Source organism: Ooceraea biroi, chromosome 12 (assembly GCF_003672135.1).
Source record: "Ooceraea biroi isolate clonal line C1 chromosome 12, Obir_v5.4, whole genome shotgun sequence".
Lineage (NCBI taxonomy): Eukaryota > Metazoa > Arthropoda > Insecta > Hymenoptera > Formicidae > Ooceraea > Ooceraea biroi.
Window position 1 is genome coordinate 9,729,435 of NC_039517.1, and position 26,809 is coordinate 9,756,243.

General features: G+C 44.5%; 1 protein-coding gene across 8 annotated transcripts in view; it reads right to left on the bottom strand.

The window, feature by feature from the left end:
* Positions 1-26,809, bottom strand: part of LOC105282205 (tyrosine-protein phosphatase 99A) — a 257,242-nt gene that overhangs the window by 162,399 nt on the left and 68,034 nt on the right. For all 8 annotated transcript variants that reach the window (XR_003407329.1, XR_003407328.1, XM_026974292.1 and 5 more), the window contains one exon: positions 5,652-5,957. Coding sequence is in view for 6 of the 8 variants with exons in the window: in XM_026974292.1 (XP_026830093.1) it covers positions 5,652-5,957 (306 nt within the window). In the remaining 2 variants the exon portion in view is untranslated. The remainder of the gene's footprint in view (positions 1-5,651; positions 5,958-26,809) is intronic.

The following is a 26,809-nucleotide window of genomic DNA, read 5'->3' on the forward strand; positions in this document are numbered from 1 at the left end:
CGACTAGTCATTTATCTCGTAAAATCAACCGGTCAGCCGTAGCGTCATAGAACAAGCTAAATAGAATCACGTTCTAAATAATCACGTTCTATTTCTGTTGATTAAATCTGTGACAAAAAGCTGATTTCGCGTGCACAGCACGCCTACATGCGGCCTCGCCACGTTATGTACACAGCCGCTATGAAATAATTGGCTTGACGATATATTTTCACCCAACCGAATTTATAGCATGTTCTTTTATATTTATTTATTATTCATTTAATCTTCCAGATTGCATTTTATGACATGACAGATGGCTAAAGCAAAAAATTGTTTGTGCGCGAACAATACGGAACAAATAACATCAAATGATAAAAGTAATAGAATTTATTAAGGATATAAATTTATTAACGGAAGTTATGCACGGAAATGTCAAAATTACTGCGAAAATCGACCGTTCCCTGTGTTACACAATATAATACAATACGCGTGTGTGCGCGCGCGCGTTTAGTGTTGAACTTTAAAAATAATTAAACGGAGTAATCAGCTAACACGCTCGGCTGCAACGCTCGACTGAGCGATTCATCTCGGTATGGAATCTCCGTTTCAAGAAAGAAGCAAGACGCGTGGTTCGAAGCGCTCGATCACTTGTAGGATAGGCAAGTAACGAATAGTATGCTAATCCGAGAACGTTACGGCGAGACTCTTCGGTGGATCGTTTCGAACTTTTCGAATTGCACCGCGTCTTCCGCGTTGCCTCGTCGGTTAGCGGAGAACGGTAGTATGTTCTCCTTCTCGGAGAAGTCCACGAGAAAAACTCACTCCACCCAGCACTGGTAAGAATGTTTCGCAGAAGTTCACTCGAGCGATCAGTGTACTTACGATGTAAAATAAATCTCGACTTGCGCGCACACACACACACACACATACACAGACACCGCCGCGCACCGACTTTGATCCCCGTCTCCAATGAGACCTAAACTAATACTCTAATTTCGAGGAGTGTGATTCTTTCGAAATTTTTTTATCCAAGATTTATCGGGGATCTTCGATTCGCTGTTCACCGTTGCAAATCGTATTACGAACTTTAAAGCTCGGGATATCCGGACATTGCGACAAAAAACAAAAAAAAAGGAAAAGCGGGGAAAAATACTGCGATATTCACTGCGTATGGCCGTATCGCGAATTTTTTTTCGACTACAATGTAAATTCACGAAATACGAGAAACACGCGATGACACGTGAAAAAAATCTGCGCTACACGGCGCGGCGATAGCGCAATAAAATATTCCCAAGGTGGATCAGCGAAATTTTTGACGTGACGAATGAAAACTACGGGCGAACGGGCGTCGGCTTGCCGTATCAAAAGCCTACGGGTATCCGCGATTGTGATTTAAACCAAACTTGTTTATAGAGGCTCCGATCTCGATTACAGGGCTGCAAAACGTATCGTCCGGATAGTTGAGAATCAGTCGTGCGTGGTACGTACTGCGCGCGGAGGAGGGCGCGGGGGCATTTAGTACGCTCTACGGATATCGGGTGAACACATTCTAATGGAATCGACGGTCCTGCACGCTGGTTGTTGGCAGTGAAGAGCGATCCCTTCGTACCAACATCAAATAAAATTGAACGAGGCCGTTTGCCGCAAGCGCTCGCCGTTCCGTCCTGTCGTTGTCCCCGTCTTAAATGAGACACCCGGATGAAAAACAGCACTGATGGCTTAACGGCCGCCGGAGATATAACTGTCGACGACGCTCTTGTCTTTTGGGTCACGACCAAAGCGCGATGATTCGCTCGCGCTAAAATCAACCGAAAAAGGAAAAGAGAACAGGAGCACGGCTGAAGGAGAGGACGGGAGGAGAGAAAAGAACGAGAGCGAGATAAGGAGAGGAGGATCGCGCTCTGAATGCACATGCGGCTCGGTAACCCCCGAGAGGAAGAGAATTTTATTTGTTCCACCAAGAGCGCATTCCTCCTCCGCTTCTATCCATTTCGAACTCGATTCTCGGATCACCTAGTCAAGCTACTACTACTACTACTACTACTACTACTACTACTACTACTACTACTACTACTACTACTACTACTACTACTACTATTGCTGCTGGTGCTGCTGCTACCACCCTCTTATTTCAGCTCGTTCCGTCATCCACAAGTGACACATAAGAATTCGGTAGCGCCTTACGTCACGCGGTGCATAGTTTCGCAACAGAAATGTCTCCTTTCGTGCGAATGTCTTCTCATATTTCACGTTAATATAGGATGTCCGGTATGAGCGGTTAAAACAGAAGGTTCCTCGAGTTGTGCCCCAGATTTCTCCCCGAGTGAGGAGCAACTTGCTGATAGGACACAAAACGTGAAAAGCAATGAATGATCAATGCCGCCGAAGCCGCCGGTGACTGCGAGTACCTCGAGAATTTCGCATCTGCATCTGCTCGTTAAGCGGAGTAGAAGGAATAATCGTGACTCGTTAGCTACCGAGATTCCGCGAAGGTTTCGTCTCTTTTCCATCTCCCGTTCTTTCTCTCTACCTCTCTGTCTCATTCGCTTCCTCTCTTTCCATCTCTCTCTTTCTCTTTCACACCGAACCGCGTATCCTGTCATGCATATGAATGAAACTGTTTTGCCGCGAGCCGAAAAAACGTCACGCTGTTAAACGACTCGCGCTTATTCATAGCTGCAGTCAACCAACACTATTCCTGCTGCCCCGCTGGAGCTTCGGGAGACGATAATTCGAAGCTCGTTCCGGGCGTTCCCTTTGGGCCCTTTGTACGCTCGCGATATCGTTCCGAAGGGAGCGCACGCGTATCTGCCACCTTTCACCGGTGCTCGTTCATCAAACAAATCAGCGAGCCTGCTGACTTAACGAGAATATAACTTGGAAACTAGGCAGTTTTCACCGCAAATCCGTTATGAAGTTTCATCCTGATTCGTAATCACAAAAATTGCTAATTATTAGACAAGATTTTTTTCTCATGCACAAGAGAGTGCGTCTTGCCTTACGATGAGAATGTGAGAGTTTTATACGACGTATGAGCACAATCTATTGCGTTTTGTGACTATTCGCGCATAAACGTAATTCCTAACTTTTCAATTTTGCTTCTTACCAGAGTCAGAAAGGAGAGAAACATGAGAATCAATCTTGCAAATAGAATGTAGGATACGTGTGTATTGGACCTGCCGCGAGATTTGAAAAATGTTCATTTTAATGGTTGATGTAACGTGAATATTGGTTACCATCGAGGAGTTACGTGTCTGGGGTCTCAAGTAGATGCACGTACGGCAAAATATATATACACACACACACACACACACACACACACACACACATATGATAATGCACGTTGTAAGATACAATATGAATAACGTCGCTCAACGTATGCAAGGGCGAGACGTGTGTGTGGAAGGTTCACGTGCTTTGATCGCGAACAGTGCATTGATTCTTTGGAAAGAACCATATTGTCGCATCGTCATGACAAAGTTCACTCTCGCGCAAAGTTACGGGGAGCGGCCGTCGGTTGCCATAATTTCGCGTCGTTTTAGCGGTCCGGAACTTTTTAGTCAAATTGAGTAACGGATCGTGCATTGAATGCAAATCACCGCGACATAACGCGATAGGAGCCGTCGTTTCTCTTTTTTTTGCGGTGAAGTTGGCGGCCAAACTTATGCGGCCGAAGTTATGCCGCGCGTACTCCCATGATTCCGCCCGTCGTCCTTGTCGTCGTCGTCGTCGTCGTCAACGTCGACGTCGTCTATAGGATGCTCGGAAAAGTTTGCTTTTGACGCGGCGGGTTGCACGTGACGAATTCAAATCAGGCGTAAATACTTAAAGCAAACACTCGGCGAGGGGTACGAACTCGGTTTTAAAATAAAGCATTAGAAGCTCGACGAGCTACGACGGGGGTAGTTAAGAAGGGTGGCGCTGCCGGTCCAGCCTTCCTCTCAAAGTTCACGATGGGGAACTTTGCGTAAACTCGCCAACTTTGCTAGTGAACTAGTTCATTGAACACAAATTGTAACCACGATGAATGAATCGCGGATATTTCGACTGTCCTATGAAAACATCAACAAAATCGTAGTCGCTCCTCTGCACGCCATGGAATCGGGATTCTGTTACCACCAAGAGATATTCGCAATGAATCTCGAGGCGATAAATTATTTTTTGATTAGCAGGAAAATATTTCGCAAAAGATATTTTGTGATATATTTATTCTACTTCAAAATCTAACAGATGAATCGATGAGACTCAAGTAAGAGTAGCGGTGCATAAATATTTATATTAATATAAATAATATATAACGAACAAGCTAAATTAAAGAAAGATTACGGCTATATATATATATACCCCAAAGAGAGAACATCTGTTACGATTCTCAAGGGGGAATTTAATTTACTGTGCCCCTCAAGAGATTCTGTAGTGAATCGAAATGTTTGGCGCAATCGTTATATAAGCAATCATACTATATTCACATAATCTTTACGCATTAAAACATCTACGTTCTGCCTCTTACTTGGTTCTTTTCTCATCTTGCCGAAATATTGAATATTGAGAACATCTCTTCCATTTTTTCTAAATATTTTACATTTTTCAAGTAATGGCATGCAAGATGTAAAAGTAATAAATTGAATAAACGTGCATTTTATACATATACTCATATTTTCGATCTTAAAATAAGATATTAAACAGAGAGATAAAATCGTCCAGCTGTGTGAGACAGTCTCCCGTGTGTTGGAAAATTGTTCTCATATTTATAGCTAACGCTAAGAGCAATATAAGTAGGGCAAATAAGTTTCCTCCGTCCTTAACTCGGCCAAGAACAGAAGAATCGCATTGGAACTTTTACATCTCTTTTGATCATGTACAGCAGAAAATGTTGATAACTATACATCATGGAAAACTTAGAAGTTGCGAGAAATAAACTTGGAGGATATTATTTATAATATTCTAATAGAGAGAATTGTGTGAAATTTGATCATTGATTTCCTGGAGAATATTAAAATTTTCAGATGATTTTTGAGTCAATAATTCAAAATATTCGCTCGTTTCAAAGCAGACATGCTATTCTTATACTAATCGAATTAGTGATATTCTCGAAATTCATAATTAATAAGTAGTCTAAATCTCGATGATATTTTCGAGTAACGAAATTAAAAGCACGACGCAGCCAACGATGAAGTTGGCAACGATTGGCACAACACCAAATGTTCGCCACGGGACGAAATGGGTTTTTAATTCACTGGCGACGCTCATCGATGTGGAAGTCTAACAGTCGCGTTAAAATCTCACAGGTTGTCAGCACAGATCGTGAAAATTTTATCACTATAACTCGCGCTTTCGGGATCAATCTCAAAGGTACACAGATAATTACATTCATTGTGTAATTCGAATTCGCTTTTACAAACATCGACAAATTTTTATCGACTCTCACACAATTGATAAAACTTTTTCGAAATTGGAAATTGGAAAAAAGTTTGAGTCTATAATAAACTATAATGAATTAAATAGTGAGCCACGTTGGATTTCATATAATGGTGCATCAACGTGATACGAGTTAGGTGCGAATTACGTTATTTCATTAGCGGAGTCTCGCGGCGAATGCTTTCCCTCGTGAACAGACAACTTATTTCTACACAAGTGAAAAGGAAAAGAAAGACCGATTTGCCACAACTCACCTCGCACGATGAGTTTGATCACAGCATCCAGTGCGTTCCGGTTGTTCACGACGCACTCGTACATACCGCTGTCGGCGGCGATGACGGGATTCAGGTACAGCGAATAATTTTTCAACGACATCGACATTCTGTCCCGAAAGTGCCGGACGACGGTCGTGCTGCTGCTCTTGTACTCGAGCAACCGCATCCCGTTCGCTCGCCACTCGAGCATCAACACCAACGAGTCCTCCGTCACACCCGGGCAGCTCAGCGTGACGGTCTTCCCCGCTTCCACGACCACCTCCTCCACCAGTGAATTCATGGCATCTGCGAACATGGGATGCTTATCGTTACGTTTATGTTGCACACGGTGAACGTTATCGACGACAGTATAAAGCAACGCGAGCGTAGGATCGCGCGAGAGTTTGCGGGGAACGCGAGATACGCTGGCAAAGGGAGAATCACGAAACGGAAATGGATTGATTCCGCGATGGATTCGCGTCGGGAGGGGGAGGAGTATCGATTCGGGATTTACTTGTGTCGGGACAATTTCGGCGCGGAACAAATAAAATCCCGGGGGTGACGGAACGTTTGTCGACTTTACAGCGCGTCACCCTCCGTCACCCTTCACGTAAGGGAGAGCCAGGTGTAAAAAAATCCTAAGCACCGGTACGGCGAACGCTATCGATCGCCGTCGATTCACCTTAAGCTCGCGCTTCGCCTCCGTCGTTCGGAGAGTGGCAAGTAATATCCCTTAATCGCCCGACGCAAACAGAGCGATCCTGTACAGCCGAGCTAGCACAGGCTCGTTCGCGGCGAACCGTATCTCGTTCGAATACCCGCTGAAGAGATTAATGTACGCGCACGCGGGTGGCGCAACCGCGCGACGGCAGCCCCCGATCGACTTTTAAAATTTCACGTGGCCACGGGATCGTAATTTGCAACGCAAAATACGCGGCGCTTACTCGCGCGAGCGGGCAGGCGAGCGAGCGCCGCGTATTTTACGCCATATTGCATCGCGGAATTCTGAATATCCGGACATCCAATTTTCTTTCTAACGAGTTCAATTTTTTCCTCCGACGCGGGGAGGCGCCTTCGACGAACGAACGAACGAATGAGCGAGCGAGCGAACGAGCGCGCGCTATCGTCCGCGCGATGGTGGTCGCGGGACATTGTCAACTGGAAAATTTATGAAAAATCCACGCACGAATGGGCGACAGATGGGAGATTTTGCGCGTGATTTCCTAAGCACCGATGGTGCACACTGCGCTGGATATATGTATACCGTACGCTGTATTATGGGGGACCGTACGATCGCATGCGGAAAAGCGCCGCTACCATGCTTCACATCATCGTGAGATAATTCACGAAGAGATTCCCTCCGCAATCTCTGGAAAGTCGGGAGAGCTCCTGCTTGTGCACGTTTCACGGGACGGTATTCGGATCACGCGTGCGTATTCATACGTGCATAAAGCGCAAGTTCGAGCCTGCCAAGCAAACTCCTTTAACACATCCGGCACTTTTTCTCTTGCGATCGGCATAAATCACGCTCGTCCTTTGAGCTACGTCGTCGGACGTGGCGTATGCGACATCCCCCATTCGTCTGTCTACGCAAACGCGATAACGAATTTGCCGCAAAATAACGTTCCCTCAATCCCCCGCGCGCGATAAATTTTCTTTTATTCTTCCGAATCGCTCTCCGTGTTCATTCTTTTTTCCTTCATCCCTCTTTTATATCTCTACACTTCGTTTCTTTTTGAAATTTATGTGCGTAATACATTCTATTTCTTCTCTATTTTTTTTCTTTATTTTTTGTTCTTTTTTTCTTCGAAGGAATGGTCATCCTCTCTCTTTCAGCAAAAACTTTATCTCTGTGAGTCTTTATTCATTTTATTTCAGTTATGAAAAAAAGAACATTGATTACCATTTCGTGAATAAACACGTTTATACACGGAAAAAAAACATTTGCTACCGTAGCTAATCATGATTTGCTAAAACTGTGTTTGTTACCGTAGCTATAAATTTCTAAACTACAGCAAACTGTTTGCTCTTGCAGCTAATGAATAAGGAGTTTTACCTAATAAAATGGGTGTCACAGCTGAGATTTAACTGTTCATATATTACGATTGAAATTTAGTTACCACACGCAGTTTTTAGCTACTTTTTTCCGTGTATCAAATTATTTGATTGGCGATTTAATTTATTTGACAATTGCGAAATTATATATAATGTCACGGACGGAAGAATGATACATACAATTTGTTGCTGTGGTGTTTCGAAATAAATAAGTTATTGTTTTCCATATAGCAATGTCCATATTCGATGAAGCAGTCTTATAAAATTTCCAAAACTTCCATTTTGGTTGATTAATCAATAAAAAAAGCATAAATAATTCATTTTGTCGCGAAGTAGGACACTTGAATTAAATAAAGCAATTATTTATTACTTAGCAAACTGAAATCAAACTGAACGCTACATTTTTAAATGTTCCATTAATCGACCACGAAGCTCGTCATCTGCAAGAGCTCTCGCGGCATGTGTGCTACAAATATTACTGTACCAATATCACAGAAATAAACCATGTAGTTTATTTTACAGATTAATACAGATGGCTACCGAATGAAGAATTCCAAGATACATCCAGAGCATGAATGATATTGGTCTGTTTTAAAACTAAATTCTTCCAAACGTAACATCAAAGTTACTGGCGAAATGAGTCGACTGGGAAACGTTTCGTGTCGAAGGATATCTCAACGGAATTTTAAAACATACGTTTCTCTTCAAAGCTCTCTCTCTCTCTCCTCTTTCTCCCTATATGTATGTGCCTTTAAAAACGCGGACTACGAGCACTCTCCCGTACGCTTAACGTCACATACCCGCCAATCCAAAACCGTAAGCGAAAGGAATATGTTTCAAAACCTCGTGCTGCTTACCTGCTCGACAGGATATACTCTCATGAATAAAAAAAAGTGCACGGAGAGGATCAAGATTAACGAAAATGCGTCCGCTGCAACGGATGCGAACGCACGATGAAAAGGTGCTCGGTAATCGCTTTGATAACCACTCGACATAACGCAAAGTAAAAAATAAGTGGAACGAGAAAAGTAAAAGGCAAAGCGGAAAGTGGAGGAGACACCGTGAACGCGTTGCGTGGACGTTGCAACGCGAACGTGCACGATACGCGCTCGATCAATGCGAATCGCTGCGATTTGTACGAGCGCGCTGCACGGCGACGACGCTCGCGGTCTCCGCGCGCTCGTAAAATCCACGGTGGATCGCCGAAGAATATAAAACTGTAATCGCACGCGTTCCGGCACACGGTTTCCTATACGACGTGCAGAAGGAGAGATGGAGAAAGAAGAAGCGGCGCCGGAAGAAACGCGAACAAAGGAGGACTTCTTCGCGCGCGCTCTCTCTCTCTTTCGTCGTAAGCCAAATCCGCGAGCGCAATATCGAAGGAGAACCATCTACCCTGCGACGACGGTCCGCATAATTTCGCACGCCATTTCATCGCGATCCTCGACACAATTCGGGATATTAGCGTCGTAAACTTTCACGGACTAATAACTAATTTCTGCCGTCGACGCGCTCTCCGGAAAGCCGTACTTGGACTGCGTACTCGATCGCGGGTAATACACAGTAAAACGGTATAACGATCACTCCATATAAGACTCCGCCGCAAGCAGCCCTCGCGTGTGCGTGACACACGTTTCACTCCAACTTTGAGCGCTAATCGATACGCTTTAAATACGCATACGTAGAAGAGAATTGGAGCGGACGAGCACCAGGAAGGATCTCCGAGGATTGTCGTTTCGATCGCGAGGCACGCGCCTCTCTGAACTTGAAGCTACCCTCCTCCCACGACGCTTAGTCGGGGGTTGGTCCATTTCGCGCGCAAGTTAACATAATGTAAAAAGTTTCGTCGACAGTGGATAACGGCGCGCCGCGATTCCGTCGCGCAAAGTGAGAGAAAAATATATGCGCTCATGGCTTCCCATTCGATGCGCGCGGTTTGCTCGCGCGATGAGGACGAGACTTTGCACGCGTTTCTCTCTTTCGGGAGTGGAGAGCTCGCGCACGCACAGTTTCCGAACAACTGCAGCAGCAGAAGCAGCAAGCAGAAGCAGCCGAACGGTACGCCTCGTTACTTCTGAAACTTCGTCAAAAGTACGCCGTAAAAAAGTTCCCATACCAATTTCCACCGTCATGCTTACGAAAAACCATAAATTTCTCTCCATCCTCATTCGCTGCGGGCAAGAGGAGAAGGTTACGCGTGGCGCGATAATTTTTCGAATTTTACGGTGCATTGAGTCGTGCTTGCGAGCGCGTGTTCTCCATTAGATGCTAAATCACAAGAGGGTATTAATGTTAATTACGGCACAAATCCCGCGTAATGTCTTGATTGTGACAGACTGGAGGAAAAGGCGCGAGGATATTTACGTTCGCCAGCTGCAAAGTGTCGGCCAATTATTTTATTCGACTCTCGAGCGCGCCCGTTAATTATTCCTTACAAAGTGATATTCGTTACGCTTTCCCAAGAGGGAAGATGGTGAGGGAACAGTGGGGGCAAACGGCATCTTGAATCCCCGCATGAGCCCTGAAATTTGCTTTAATACTATAGGAATATTACGAGGAAACTTAATGCGCGTCTCCGTGTCGGCGGAATAGGAGCTCTCAGCCAGCCATCTCTCTCGCCGACATCGTGGAAGAACCCACCATTATCTCGAATTCTGTTTAGTACAGTTTTCCCGCGCGATTCAGAAAGAAAATACGCCAACTACGTAAACTCGGGCTATGTAAGTGCAACGCAACGCGGCGCATTCTTTAACAGCGACATCACTTTTAAGTAGTAAAACAAATCGCTTAACATCTCCGAGTAGCCGAGATACTAAAGATCCAACGCTTTTATAAAAGGCTCCCAGAGTTACGTGAAGAATATCAAACGAAAATATAGTTCACAGTTCTGTATTTAACTAAAACTAGATTTCATTGTAATTTCTCGACAATTAATTAAAGCAGATATCTCGAACGCGTTAAAATTCAAAGACGAGCTGCGAATTCACAGATTGGCCGACTCCATTGAGCGATCATCAGTCTCGCTGATGGAAGTCAGCGATGCAAACGTTATAACGATACGTCTTCTAGCTCGTGCGAGCAGATCCGAGCCGAGGCCGACCTAAAAATTGAATTTTATCCTCTTTGCCCCGGCCAGGACTGGCCAGCTCGGTACGCCGTAAATTAATTTACGCAAATCTTCCGCGGGCATGAATTTTTCCAGCACTAATTTCCCCAGAAGCCACCACGCTCCGCGAGATACGGTCACACGGTCGAGGCAAGCCGTTACCACGGTAATTACCTTCCTACCTTCGTTCCGCTTCGTCTTTTTGTCTCATAACCAAGTAACTATCTTAATTGCTTTTGCTTTTCTAACTCCGGATACTGCACTAAGTCCGGTCCGTTTTATGTGCAGGAATGCCGTTCTCTCTCCCTCATCTGTCCCCGCAGAACCCTGTTCCGCCACCCTTGTCGTTAGCGACTATCCGCGGGGTTATCCCATCCGCGTCCCGGAGGTCGATTTAAATCCATTCGTCGTCCCTCTGTCCGCCAGCCCATCCGCGTCCCTTATCACTTCGGTATCCCGCAACCGCCGATATTTTTTCATTATGCCTCCGAGGTTCTTTGTTTTTTTTATCGGAACGATGATAACATCATGACGCGGCGGAGCCGGGGCGACCACAGCAGGCAATCTTCCTAAGAGAATCTCAAACGGGATACGCGACGTCGCCCTCGCCAATTTTCGCTCCGTTAACCATCGTACCGCGGCCTTCGTTATTTTCCCGTGGAGAATTTCGCGCGAGGAATAGAAGATTATTCGTCGGAACGAATGAATGGAGTCGTCCAAGGAGAGCGGAGACCTTAAATGGTTTGTCGATCGTTCCAATCGATTGTAATTTTCTTTATATAATATTCTACGTTAGAATAACGCGAATAAATTATTATCCTCATAATGACGAGAAAGAGGAGAGAGAAAGAGAAAAAGAGAGAGAGAGAGAGAGAGAGGAGGGCTGAGGATGAGAGAAACGGTATTAACGCTTTCATTATGATTAGAGAAAATCTCCTGCCGGTCTTTTAGGGTGAGTGGGGATTGGTTAGAGCTGTGATGGGTAAAAATATCCCGCAAATTCACTCAGACTTTTTCATCTCCCGCCGTACGGTTGCATTTCTTGCAGTGGTAAATCGCCGGCAACGGCGCCGCAAAAGCGCGTGATTCTCTCTCTGGGATTCTCTGCCGTTTTCTTGCCGGTCATCAAACAGATAAGCGCGAAGCGTAACACATGACCTTTCACCCTAATTTTCGAAATGCGCGAAGGAATGCAGATGCATAGTCAGTCGATCGCTTTTCGGAATGTCCTGGCATTAGTCGAGTCCGACGAACGGAGGATACGTTACGAGCGGGACAAGGAAATCGACTTACCGATTACGTAACATCGACCCGCGCAAGAATTATCGCATCATCCTTATGGCATCATCCTTACGATATTGCCTCGCAACACTTGCCACCCCGTATCCAGCGACGACTTGGCGAACACTGTTACGCGCGCATGCCTCGAACGTACTACATTTTTCTGTCGTCTGTCTTTTTCGTAGCGACGTAGCGGATGTGTATGTACATACCCCATGGATTACGTGGACGTCACCCAACATTTTCTTTCATCCGTCGTAGATCGAGATGCGAGATTATCAAGATCCACGCGCTTCGTGAACGGCACCAGTGCTGACACGGGGAGGTAATCGACTGGCAGCGGTAAATAACATTTTCATCGAGCGGTCGATCTGGCAATAATAAGGAGGTCGCGCACGATTATTTTCTCGGAATGACCGCGTTATAGATGGTGCCGCCGCCGCGGGTCGATTAATCATCGGTAGATTCCCATCAACCGCGGCATATTTGCACGAACAAACGCTCGCGCTTGCAAAGGGCTGGCAGCGGAGAAGGGCTCGTCGCGCCCTCGCCGCAGCTCGCGCGAGTGTCTGTCTACGGGAGCCGGAATCGTCGTAAATCTACGAATGATTCCTGGGGTTCGTCCGTGCTGGCGCGCAGTACGTAAACTTCCTCGTTTAATTGCTCGCTCGGTCAAACGCCCCCGTTAATTACTTCCGATTTAATTAGCGTTTACCCTCTTACACCAGGTAGCGGAGGGGAAGAAGAGTCTCCTCTCTCCCAGATCCCTCCTGCCCTTGCCCTCCTTTCCATCGCATCGCACGTTATAAATCATCGAATTTGGATGCTTCAACGATCCGACACGCCTGTACTCCGCTCGTGTACACGCGACGCTTTGTAGAGATGTTAGTTTTCTGCTCGAGTAAGCGGGTTTCGGAATGGTGGAAATAGGTTTGTACTCCGAACCGGTGAGTGCTTAATATAGCTTCATAAAATACACGAGCACCGTCGAAAATGTTTGCAAAGCGAGCGCCAGACTGTCAGTCGAATTTTGTCGCTCAAAATTCAACTTCGTTCCAAGATCTCCTCCGTTTACTCGATAAATTTACATCCAAATATTATCCCGTCGGAATTAGAAGACAGCGAAATTTCCACGATAAATGTTCCTGCCGAAATACTCGGCGCGGGTTCGTTTCGGGGAAATTACAACGTGACCGCTAAATGGACATCGTTTTAACGTGGGAACGGCTTATACTGTATATAGAACGGTCGCACTTGCGCCAAAATAGACGCCAAACCGTTAGAACAAACCATTCAGTATTAGTTTTCCCCTTTTCGAAACTGAAACTCCGAACGAAAGAATTGTACGACCCGATAGCCGACGTTCTCACTAATGGAGCGTTCGCGGGAAACGAAACAAATGGAACTGCGCGCCCTCCTGCTCCTCTACAAACGGAGATCGCTTCGTTTCACCGCCAACCATCTCCCGGATTTGTCTTGGGCACCTTGGACGAACGGAATTTTCGACGGACAATTCCGTGCGAAGCTGGCATCCGGACGAGGAAGAGGATCGATCCCGTCGCAGAATAGCCCGAGACCCGAATATTCTCGCAACTTTCGAGCTTCTTTCAACCTGTCATTCTCCTTTCCCCAATACGAACAGTTCTCCGGTTATCCAATTATGTAACTTCAATTCCATTTTATTTTTTTTTATTTATCTTGTTAATGCGTCGATTCATCACACATGTGTGCACAATGGAATTCTGTTTTTTTTTATGGTTTTAATCTACGCGTTCGTATCTGGTAGCGAAAACCTTGTAATCCCCTCGGCGCATTAAGCCTCTCCGAAATTTATGATATTCATTTGTTTAACACCTACAGTGAGGACTGTGATAACGTAGCGACGATAAATGGCATTTCCGATAGTAACAAATGGCGAGAAATGGCGGTGCAACGTTTGCTTATTCGCCGTGCAGGATATGATAAGCAAGAATGCGCGCCCCCTCCGCTAAAACACACCATCGGAATAACGGCAATTAAATTTACATACATCCCGCGGACACGTAAGCTCGCGCGCGCGAGTAGCCGCGCCAAACAACGCCCATCCACCGATGTCGACTAACAATTTTCCCCATATCTGCTGTCATTTTTCTATTCTGTCACAACGGCACGGAAATATTCATTTACTGCGTCATTACGATCGCGCCCCGATCGTACGTGAGGTATTGTGTCGTGTTCGCCATGCGTCGGTGTAATTACTGTCTCGGCAGGATCGAGGAAAAGGGACAAGAGCGATATTTCAACACCCAGCGACGATAGTTCATTGCTGATCGCATTTTCGATTGCGCGAGAACGAATCGCGCACGCGCATTAGCACGCAACTCACCATTTCGTTGAGAATGTTCAGGGATCGAGTTTTTTGGAAATTTTGAGTGGCTGAGCATTCTGTAACTGCATGTAACTGTATTTATATTTGAATTGTAATATTACGTATAAATGTGTATGTGCACACAAGCAAAACGATTCGAAATGCCGAAACAATTTTATGTACGGCCGTATATTCCCCTCCGTTGCGAGGGATCGATGGGAACGTCGGTGTAAATATAAAATACCTCCATCCGGTACGAACATGCGTTTTCATATTTCCTGCAACGAGCCGATATATTTGCAGGCACGAGAGGCGGATGCTCGTTAAAGCACACGACGAACGCACTCTCGACGATAATTGGATTCGATAAAGTCTCTTCATTACGATACTCTCTTCTGCAGCAATTTCTACGCCTTCGACGTTCATCTGTACATGGATAATTTGGAAGTAATGAAAAGCGACAGATCGAAAAAGAAAAAACTTTTAAAGCGGATGGAACTGATATCTTTTTTTTCAATTATTTAATTAACTCGAAGGGAGCAAACGCTGTTTCTTCTGTCGTTACTCATTCGCAGAAAGTAATATTATTACTCGGAGTTTTTCTTTGAACAATTTTTCCGAGGCGCGACATTATTCTCTGGCTTTATCGCCGTGTCGTTGTAAAGAATCTCTCCGGAACGAATGTGAAAGATATGAATAACGAATTACAAAATTTAAAAAAGTTAAATACGTGCACGAGGAGTATCGCGGTCGAGCATCAGCGAAATGTAAAGATTAGCATCTTCGAGAAACATACACTAAAGAAACTTTCGAGATGAAGCGAAACGACGAGACGAAACATGATTAACTAATATATCAACAGCTTCGATAATCTAGAGACAATAATAATTTTCGAACCGGGTCAAAAGCGATTCTGACAGACTGCACTTTTAATGGTGCATGCTACTGGTGAACAGAGCTCGCTCTGCGATTATCTGCGGATGGATCTTGTCAGACTTTTTAACTCGGTGTCCAGTTACCGAGATATTCCATTATAAAATTAGAAAGGATATCGCGTCCATCCAATTTAATCCCACTTTCTAACGAGAGACATCATATTGTACATTAAACGCGCGCCCCTATTGAGCGCTCCGTATAAAGGACAATCTTGACATCTCTCGTCAGAAAACGGCAAGGGCCAAGAAGATTCCGGCAAACGTACAACTGGCGGGTTAACGTGTGTGTGGACGAAAAGGGGTTGGCCCGGAAGCAAGCGGATGTAGGTATATACCGGCGGTAACTCCGTTACACATAAGTGATCGAGGTTAAACTCGATGGGGGAAGGATTCGCAAACTTCTTACGGCGTGCAGCTGCTAGACGCGCCGTGCTTTCCCATCGTGTCCCGTGACGTCGTCAGTTTTGTAGAATGTTTCATGACGAGTTCGACGACGTCGATCGATATCACATTAAAGGATACGTCCGCGCGCGAAATTTTCGCGCGTGGGGTACGCCCGGGAAGGGGGTGGCTGGTAACGGAATCTTTCCGACAATCCGAGTGTCGGTTGCACGTCGGGAATATCGGATGCCGCTATTTTAATGTTGTTGAAAATGATATATCGCTGACCAAAACTCGATAGAGAATCGATTGTACCGCGTCAAATTGCATGATAGATGGCACAACAGCCTGAAATAAAATCGGAGTTGTACCGATATGTTTTTGCAGTATTTTTTAACGTGTCACCGAGCGCGACGCGCGGAGCGTTTGCGTTTTCAAGCAACGGCGAGCGATCCGAAGTGTATTCCGCGGAAGTAATTAAAACGAACAATAAGCTGGCGTTCTGTTGCCAACTTTTAAAAGTCCATTTCGCGATATAATGGTACTTTCTTCGTTTAATTCTTAGGGCCAGCAAAGGGAGGGCCGTCCTTATCTCCGTAGACAGTATCGCAACGTCGCTTCAACAAAAACTTTATTACGCGTTTAGAGTCAATTAAAAATCTCTCGACAATTTCTTTTAATCGCTCTGTCGATTGCTCCTGATAGACTGCAGGTGCAATTATTTGACGTTTGTTTAGCATTAAAATAGCGAGACCTCTATTCCGATTATTATTCTGGCAATTAACCGTTAGTTTATATCATTCGTCGAATTCGCGCTGATGGTGGCTGCAAATGCAAAAGCGAGTTAGCTCGAGATTAATCGAATTACGGGATCCTCCGGTGAATTCTGAGTGATCTGCATCGAACACTTTGTCTTGGAATAACTACCGACGTTCGACAAGGAGTATGAAGTGGTTAAGCCAGTTAAGGGTCTACACCAAACACGAATAATCCAATTTCTGCGCCGAATGCCGTGAGGTCAACAGAATTTCGGGCACGTCATTGTGCTTCCAAATTAGAACAGCCACGCCTTAAAATACACAAACGGCTACAGAACTTTGACGTTGCATTATACATAATACCGAGCATTCGAAAACGTATATTTGAATAAAGAATAAATATCGCATACATTTCATAAATAATAGAGCGAGATTAGTGATTGAATTTTTGATAAAATTTTCGGAGATAGATTCAAAAGTATCTTAGTTGTAATTCGCAGGACGCTTCAGTTCACGATAGCAAATATTTAAGCATTTCTCTAAATACGGTTTTCAACAATATTATTTCATTTAAATATAGTTTTAATTGTTGTTTAATTGCAGCTGCATACATGTATATATATACATCGAATAATATTAGCAATGAAAACCACGTAAACATTTCGCTAAAACACAAACAACATTCTGTTATATATCGCCGTGCAAAGTAATATTATTTCATTGCAGACGCGGAGTTCCGCAAATTATAGGATTCTGCAGCTACATTAGCGGCGCGGTCTCGTGCATCTATATCATTAAGTGAAATGGAACTCGCGGCACGGCGGTATATCTCGGCGTAATTAAGCATAACGAACGTCAACTTTGGAAAATCTTGATCTAGCCGGCATTCCATTAATACCAACCGATCCGCACCATCGCATGTTCACGTGCGCTTTCGTTTCCTGAAATTTCTGGAACGCACGAAACACATTGTTCCTCGAGACGTCTCTATGAGAGAGCGATACGTATTTCCCCGCATTGTGTCCTATACCAATAAACCTTCTTCGCCCTCAACAGCACTAGAGGCCCTCTGGAGAGGCCCGGTTCTTCAGCAGGACGAACACAAGTGCGGAAGAAGTGCGAGAAGCGGACTGACTCTCGCACTCCCTGACGGAAAAATAGGAAAATACTCGTCGAACAGCAAAGCTGTGCATTGGTCACCGAGTTCTCGCGCAGATAATATCGTACTTCGCGCATGAAAGGACTCATGCGAAGGATTCACGTTGAAATAAAAGGAGAAATCTCTCTCGATTTTCCGTCTATCGCATTGTTGCGTTAATCGACGCTTGGGAACGCGAAAGATTTCCTCGGTAAAGCCGGCGGAAGTTACACACCTGATCCGTGCGACGAATCCTTGATGCTATAGCATAAAGTCGGAAGTGGACCGCGGAGCATATATCGCTTTTAAATCCGTTAATGCGGGTTTGGAAAGGCAATTTGCATAGGTTTCATAGCTACGTATAGTGGGGGAGGGGGAGGAGGCTATCATTGCGACAAGCGGGATCCAGGTCCTGTTAATCCTTCGGACTTTGCCCATGACGCTTCGGCGTTAAACAGCTCGGCTCCGGAATTACACCGGGGTGCACGAACGCGCGCGCCCTTCCGCCCATCCGCTCGCCTGTAAGTACGGTGGAACTACACTTGAATAAACTTTCAGAGTGGAATCTTTCGCCTTTTATTTTAAGAACGCGATATTGGCTTTCCGGTGAAATCTTCTTTTCCCAGTTTCTCTCTCCTTCCTCCTCCACCCCCTCCAATCCTGCCATTCTGCCTTCAGTGTACTCTCGGGCCATTCTCCGTCCCTTATACACCACGTCGCCTCTACCTTTCTACCTCTCTTGCTCTCGCACCGGGAATATTTATTATTTTCGCTCCGTATCACTGATACGCATCTTAAAGCAAGGCGGACTTGTCATGAAAAATCGAGGCCCATTTTATCGCGACATCGATGACGGAAAGTGTTTCGTTCGACTCTCCCGCTGCGCACATCTAGAAACCACTCTCGTCTCTCTGCCTTTCTTTCTCTATTCCCCTGTCACCCTCTTTTTTTTGCGCTCCTGCCTCGGTGACGTTAAATCACACGAGGGGCAATAAATCGTACGCGCTTCCTGGACAGCTGATTCGGCAGAAAATATCAGCGAAGTACGAGCATCGACATGGTCCTGCGTTTATTTGCAAAATCAGGAACTAGCCCGCTATTTGCACATTGTTACGCGTTTGTTAAACTCGTGCAACCTGCGTCAGTATTTGCCTTTCACGTATTACGCGAGATATATGGTTAAAGATAAAATAAATATTAAATGATTCATAGAAAACTATAATTCCCCTGCAGGCTGCTGCTCGTTCAATGTTTTACGTAAAAATCGATCGCGAGTGAATTACGCGTAACTGATTCGCAGCACTGCTGTCAATTTGAGATGAAAGGGAGGGTTCCCCGAGGGATTATTGGCGGAATCTTAAACCGACAATCGAAGAAGACGAGGGCAATAACCGTCGATGAGATGAAAACAGTGTGAGAGGATTGACAACGGGCGATAAGAGGAAAAAGAACGGGGGCGGTTGGAGGCGAGGAGGAGAGACGGTGCGGGAGAAGATGAGACGAAAAAGGAGATGGCATAGGTGGCTGGCGGAATAAAGAGAAGATAGTTACCAATGGCGCGGTCGGGATCCCTCATTTGATTCCGCCCTAGTGAAAAAAAAATTGCATTTGTCGCCGGCAGCCTTTGGGCTCGGAATAAGATACGGTTCCGGTAAAAGAGCGCCTTGGGGCTTCTTCTCTTTGTCGGATCAGATATTATGTTAAACGTTTTTAGTTATTCACTCGACGCTCTCTCCTCGGCGGCGCGTTCCCATTCTCCGACCCGTTCCACCGCCTTTGGTAATCGAGATCGAATCGAAGGCCCGCCATATCTCTCTCTCGCCCTCGCCTCCCTCTCGCCGACGCGGATTGGCCTTCGAGAAGGAACGTGGGTAGATTATCAGCGGCGCGGTGAGGGATACCTCGCAAAGGAGTTGATAAAGGCAAAATAAAAAGTAGGATGGAGATAATAATTTCGACGCCGTATATACGTGCGACGAGCCACCAATGATAAAGCATTACGGAGCATTTATCTTTCACACGTAGCGCGCACACACACACACATACATATCGATTAAGGGATATCGAGAGAGCACAATCGTAGTAACCGCGGAAGAAGTTAAGCCGTGAGGTGAGATATAGGCGACGAGAATAGAACGCGATGAGACTCGTACATTTTCCAATGCAATTTTTCCGTTCGAAATCGAATTATTGATTTTTAATCGATATAGTAACTCGTGATATTGCTCTTTTGACGAGTCTCCGACTGAATCCGAGTGAATGTTTGCATGAATAGCAGCACGAGAATACCGGCCGGCAATATCTGTCTCATTTCGGCGTTAGTATTCTTAGATTCGTGTATACAACGTATCACAGTGTCACCGGGCAAAAAGCTGTGAAAGACGTGGAACAGAGTGAACGGGATACCATCCCTCATACCTAGCTGACTATTTCCGCGCCAAGTCTCTGTAGCAGCGTAACGTCCATTTTAATAACGCGTCACGGATGGGACGTTGACATTCTACTTGGATGGTACCGTGGGACCTATGGGAGGACAATGCTCCTCCAATTCGGTAGGGAGTCGTTGACTGGAATATTTCAGACGTACAAGGACGCTCGCGCAAAGAATGAGGAGGCCTCCGAGTTTTCGGCTTTCAGCTCGGATAGGTGGAAAAGCGAAGACTAGAGAAACGTCGCGGGAGAACGAAGGAGGGGAAAACTGGAGTAAGAGAAAAAGAGATTTTAACAAGGATATGGAAAGGAGAAGATTAAACGGGGAAGTAGCACGGGAGATAGATAGAGAGCCAAAGAGAGAGCGAGAGAGAGATAGAGTAGAGTAAGACGGAAGTTACAAAGGGGCATAACCAGCGCAAGAGCGCAAGGTATGCAAAGTTTGGAACTTAATTCATTTCTCAGGCGTCTCACGCGAAGAGCTTCGAACGTGCCCGACGACTCTCGTATTCGCACAGCGCCGGTAGCTTCCTTACATCCACGTAGCCACAAATTATTAACCATCCATGTCCACGCCGAAAGTCTTAATAAACAACTTCATTCGTCGCGCTTCGGTTTGATATCTGATTACCAAATTTGCGCAAACGCGATCAAACGTACCGCGAATCGATCGCGATGAATCTGGCCGCGCAAGTGATCTCTCTGCCTCTACGCGAGCTCCATTTGCGACAGACGTCTACGAATCAAGATGTGTACTGAAATATCTGTAATTTGATTAGAAGCGAGAAAATATCATCGCCAGTTATTTCCGTGAATCTTACACGTCAGCTCGCCATGACACGAGGTTTCACCATTACAGTTTTACTCCTCCATTTTGCATCAAAGACACGAAAAACGAAAACGAGGGTAACGGTAATTTGAAAAGCATGATTTATATATTACATCGAGTAAAAAGTTTTACCAGAACGATTATATACAGACCGCTGACGAAGAATCGCTCGGTTTAAGATAAGCCGCCGCTTTTTGCACTTGGCGTTATTCATAAATGTATCCAGAAGAAGCCGACGTGCGGTCGACACGATATATGACTGATGCATATATGACGATGCATATATGTAGTTGTTTTAAAAAATTATCGATAGTTACACGACGGAGTCTCGAGCGAGGTGTCGAGCTGTTGAAAAATTGAAACGTCAATTACATACGAGGCGAGATTATCGAACTGCCATTCGTTGGAATTATCGGCGAACGGGAGGTAGGGATAGGACCACTTGGCCAGGAATATCGATTATCCGAAAGCTCATATTGAATGCAAATAAGCCACGGGTGTAGTTGTTTATTCGGCACTAGTGCTCGCTCATTCTGCTCCATCGAAGTATCGGCGACCTACAAATTCATCCCGATATCGCGGGCTGTTTGCTCAAATGCCCGTCGTAAACTATGATTAGGTAGCATGAAATCGCTTCGCGCGATTACACGTACGGGCGAACGTCATACAGCAAGGTGCAACAATCCGCTTTATACTCGGCCGGCACGTTACTTTATTCATTATTGCCCGACATTATATACCGTAAAACGCCACGTTTTCTTGCACGTTTTCACTAATCTCATTTTCAGTCGAGTCCGATAATAGACTCGGGGCTCTTTGCACGTTACGCGTTTACTCGCTGCTTTCTTTCTCACACTCGATGCAATATCGAGTGTACCGGCTAATATTAAATGCGCATCACGTAACGATACGCAACTAATGATATCATAAATATGCGTCACGTCGCGTCGTTTACAATTGCGACGCGTTTAAATGCGGTGATTACAATATTCGAGCGTTGTTGCCCAGTAGATTAGGATCGCATCGGTCAGACAAAACGGCCGCACTGTGAAAACGCAACGTGCCAGATAGATCGATAGTGTTTATATATTATGTGGCTGCGTACATTCAGCACGTTCATCGAATCCGTATTATAAATTCACGAATGTATTAAACGTACTAATTATGTGTCGTAAATCTTTCCCTCCCCGGCGAGTTACTATGGAAAGTTATATCTGTCTCAACTTTCACGAGACAACCACTTTGTCGATAGTTCGTCGATAGCCATGCGGGAATAAATAAATATCGCGCACTCCATTCCTGTCGTGAGCGCGCAACAAAATCTAAAGTAAGAACAAGATAAATCGAATACAGAGCGAGCAAACGGATCACTCGCGCGCAGTCTGAGGCAAAACGGAGAGGATCTCGTGCTGAAATATTCTGGGCTGAGCGCAAGTTTCGAGGTATACGTGTTCAGGATAGGGTAAGCGACGTTCCGCGCTATATGTGGGGCCAAGAATATCGCCATATAGATAATGCTTTCTCACGTATCGTGTTCGTGATCTATATTTGATGACTCGATTTAGATATTCGAGTACCCGCTTGCTCTCACTCGTGCGCGCGCGCGTTCAAAGCCCTCCAGGCGTAACCATCCGGTTCTATTCTGCCCGGATCACTAAGTAGTCCGATTCCCCTTGCCTCTGTACAGGATGTCCCGCAATAGGATATCTATAGCACAGAAACGCGTTCTTGAGAGCGTTTCCCGCGTGGAAGTGCTGATAAACGTGTGTCCTGACACGAGCGTTATCGCACGACGTTCGTCGCGATATTACTCGGCATTACGCGCTTTTGTACTTCTTTTCCTTTTTACGTACGATCCTTTACATCGCGTATTATTGTCGTGTCTTACGAGAACGTCGCGACGTAAGGAACGTGTTATCTTGATAAAGCGCGTCGATGTAGCACGCGATCTGACGCGCGAGTCGTTTCTCGTGGTACCGCGCGCGACAACGATAATTAATTCTGCCAAGATTATCGAGTGAGCCTCTAGTTATCAGGGATGATTAACGTAATACGTGTCTCACGACGTAAGCCGTAATCGGTCGAAATCCTCTTCTTATCAGCGCCATCGGCGCTATAATTTTCGTTTAAGGGTGCCTGCCTCTCCGCTCGATCTCGCCATACAAACGTCGCGGATTATTTATTGGAGGATACATTTACGACGTCGATTACGGCTTACGTAAAGTCTGATTACGTAGTGACTTCTCTGGCCGAGCGATATGAGCGATATTTGACGATTCCTCATCGAGGAAGAAAAAACGAGAAGTCGTTAAGCCGTAAGTTTTAATTTTAATTTTGCCTACTCTTTGTGCGAACTTCGAGATTGCACGGTTGAAAAAATCTATGCGATCCATCCACTTCCGCGAAAACGTCGCTGCGGTTTTCCACCCGCACTCAGTCGTCCGTAGTTTTATAAACTGCTCGTGTCTCTTTTTGCACTTTTTCCGTTTCGACCGCCTCGTTTGGGAGGTGCTTTTGAATACGCACGACACTCGAAACAATTTAACTGACAATTAGAAGCTCGTTTCGCGTTATCAATCCTGTAGTTACGTGTGTTTTCTGCCTCCGTCTCTTTAATTATACTCCGTTCTCGTTGTTATCATCATGCACGTCCTCGACGTCGAATAATTTTACATCCGAGGAATATTTCTTCAAAATTGAAAGACCGTTCGTGATACAGTGGCATGTACAACAAAATAAATCAATACGCCAAAAGCACTCACGCAGATTGCAGTATTTGTGCAATAATTCTAAAAATCAATTCAGGATAGAATATTCATTGAGATCATGATTTGTGACTGAAAAACGTGAATTGCACAAAGTAAGGTAAAACATCATCCAAGAACAAATATTAATATTAATAAACTCTGTACAATTTCTTATTGCTTTCTATAATTCGTCATTTTTTAACTATATCACGAGAAATGTTCACTAACGAAGAATATTGACTATTCCGTTTTGAGTTAATACATTTAAGTACTTTATCGAAATTTGGATTAAGTTGTATAATTAGTCGCTGTCGAGAAGATAACTCATTTTATAAATCTTGTGACGGGATTTGTTCTATTTATAACATTTAGATTTGGAAAATCAATTTCAAAATCTATTAGATATGAGCTTATAGGATGAAACTCTTTGAATTCCATGGCCTTTAGATCTTTAGATTTCTCATTTCTCTATTTCTCTATTCTTCTAATTTAAAAAAATTGAAAAAGATCTTGATTCGAATTAATTACTTGCTTCATTTGAAATTTAATCTTTTTTTCAATTGAATACATCTAAATGTCCCTTTCTGAGAATCAAAAAGATATTCGTTAACAATTATTATTTCTGTTGCCACATCCCTTGGCAGCGATAATATAGTTGAATATTTCAAAACAAATAATTAATTTAAACGAAGAGTATGTCTGATAATATCAAATGTATGAATCGAAAGTGAGTAATAAATTGGCAATGAAAACTGAATAACTGAAGAACCAAATAACTGAATGAACTAACCGAATGACCGAATGAATGTAAGGGTACTTTAAATCGAAGTGGTCAAAACCACTTCTGCACGAACTTCTCACTACTTCGTACTTATTCTAGTGATGGAAGATTCTATTTCAGGGTGTAATCTGCCCATCCTACGCGCGACCTAGCAACCATCGTCGCCTGGTCAGAAATCGGATCAATAGTCGATACAACTTTACTGACAACTACATCTTTTATGCAATCAATGCAACTCTCGACTTTAAGAACTTCATTCTTTTAACTCAATTTATTATTCAAATTGCTTTAACTTTAACGCATACATAACAACTGTTATATGTATGAGAAGATATCTTTAATTTAGTCAATTTAAGGAACAAATAACAACTCAGAATATAATATAATGCAGAAGTAAGAAGATATTGATCGTCGGTCAAAAAACGTAAATTCACTAAACTGCAATATTTCCACTTTACAGTTAATCCTATTATTTATGAATAAAACAGTCTCTTACTTCTATTCTTTGTCGAAAGCTTTTGGTTCAAGAAGTTTATTGTTTCATGAATTTCATGTTCTATATGATAAAAAAGATGGTTTTACCGGATAACGTTTGGCTGCAATCTCATTTGCATGCGGAGAATCAGAATTTCGAATATCTGTTTATTTTCGTCCCGAAATTTATACGCACGCGTATTTTCGCAGAGTGGCATTTGACGTGCATACACACGCACGCGTACGCACTGTACAAAGCCGGGCGAAAGCAGCTCAGCGAAGAATAGAATTTTCTTGCCTGGTTGGGGAAAGACGACGCGACCGCCGGCAATATTATTCGAAAATATTCCACGAGATCAAAGCCGCGATGAAAGGCATTTCTGTTGCTTGAACGGCTTCGTTAACAAGACAGGGGAAGAGAGGGAAGTCGGACGCGACAGACAGAATATATTGGTATATACATTTCCGCATGAGACGATGTCTAAGCGTTCGTTTTTCCCCTTTTCGTTCGTACGTGCCTTCTTATTTTGCAACGGGAAAAGTGACTAACGATGCGATTAGAGAGACTGGCGCCTTACCTCGTTAAAAAAACTGTAATCGTTATTCGCGAATATACGCGCTCTGTGTCGTAGATCGTAGACGATAATTCAAAGTATCAATGTCGATTTTGAGAACATTCAACTCGGCGTACCGTTAGTTCTTTCAATGTATCGCTTCTTTCCATACATGCTAATCTCTGGCTGACTCGACAATCCTCGAGAAGAGCCTTCGTCGGGCCACGATCTCGCGTGCAAATCGCCCGGTTCGTTTCACAGTTACACGTTCGTGAATCCGTTTGAATTCAAATGCAAAGCCTCATCCTCGATCGAAGGAGTAATGTCTCGGTTAAGGCCGTCTTTGCCCGCAAGACGGAATATGAATGAATTCGCTATGAGGTGCACGCCAAATGAACTGGCCGCCTTTGCATGTAATCGCGATCAATGGTGCCGTCATGCTACGTACGGTCGACAGTGGTAGGTTCATGGACTGTGGGATGGAGTTCCGCAATAGTGTCGCGTGAATAATTCCGCGATTTCACGCCGCTCGTCGCGAACGAATTGTGAAAATACGCATTATAGAGTCGTTTCCAAAATATTGAATATTTTTCGACAGCCGTAACTACACAAATATGATTTTATTTGACTAAATCGAGCGGAATTGTTTGAGCCGAAATTACAGGGGCTTAAAAATATAACAAAGCCAGGGAGAAATAAAACATTCCGTCAGCAAAATGTTACAAGCAATATGAGCGAAAATCGCGCTATTCTACACGACCGCTCGCGTCCGCTTGCGATACAACATCCCGTCGATGTTACTAGTCACGGGGTTTTATCATTGCACGCCCGGTTTCGAAGGTAATGAACCGTTAATGAGAAATGCCTCGCGCTCTCGGAATTTTTTCGACATTTATTTTCGCATTCTGGTGTCGCGCGCCTTGCCCCTCCGCCTCCGGGCACTTGTTCATCCGGCAACGAGCTTTAACTGTAAATTAGCAGCGACACTGCTATGACACGCGTGTTGAATCGGATGAGCGCGATTACACGTTAATTGATCAATCGCACAGATGTGTTTCGATGTCAGTTGCCTCGCAGAATTTAATTTGCATAACTCGCGCGTAAATCGGCTGTCTCTTTAAAGTACGATTTCAAATTGCGCGAAAATTACGAGTCAATACGAGAAAAAGAATATGTAGACAGATTTTTCTAATGTGTTCGCCGTCTCGAAATGCATCACCGCGATTGATATTTGTATCCTTAAGATTTACAAGTATTTCCGCGTGCCGCGCGTCACGCGATTTATCTCTATCAGCCATTGCAACCTACGCGATATCAAAGAGAACGTTTCCTAAGCATGCCG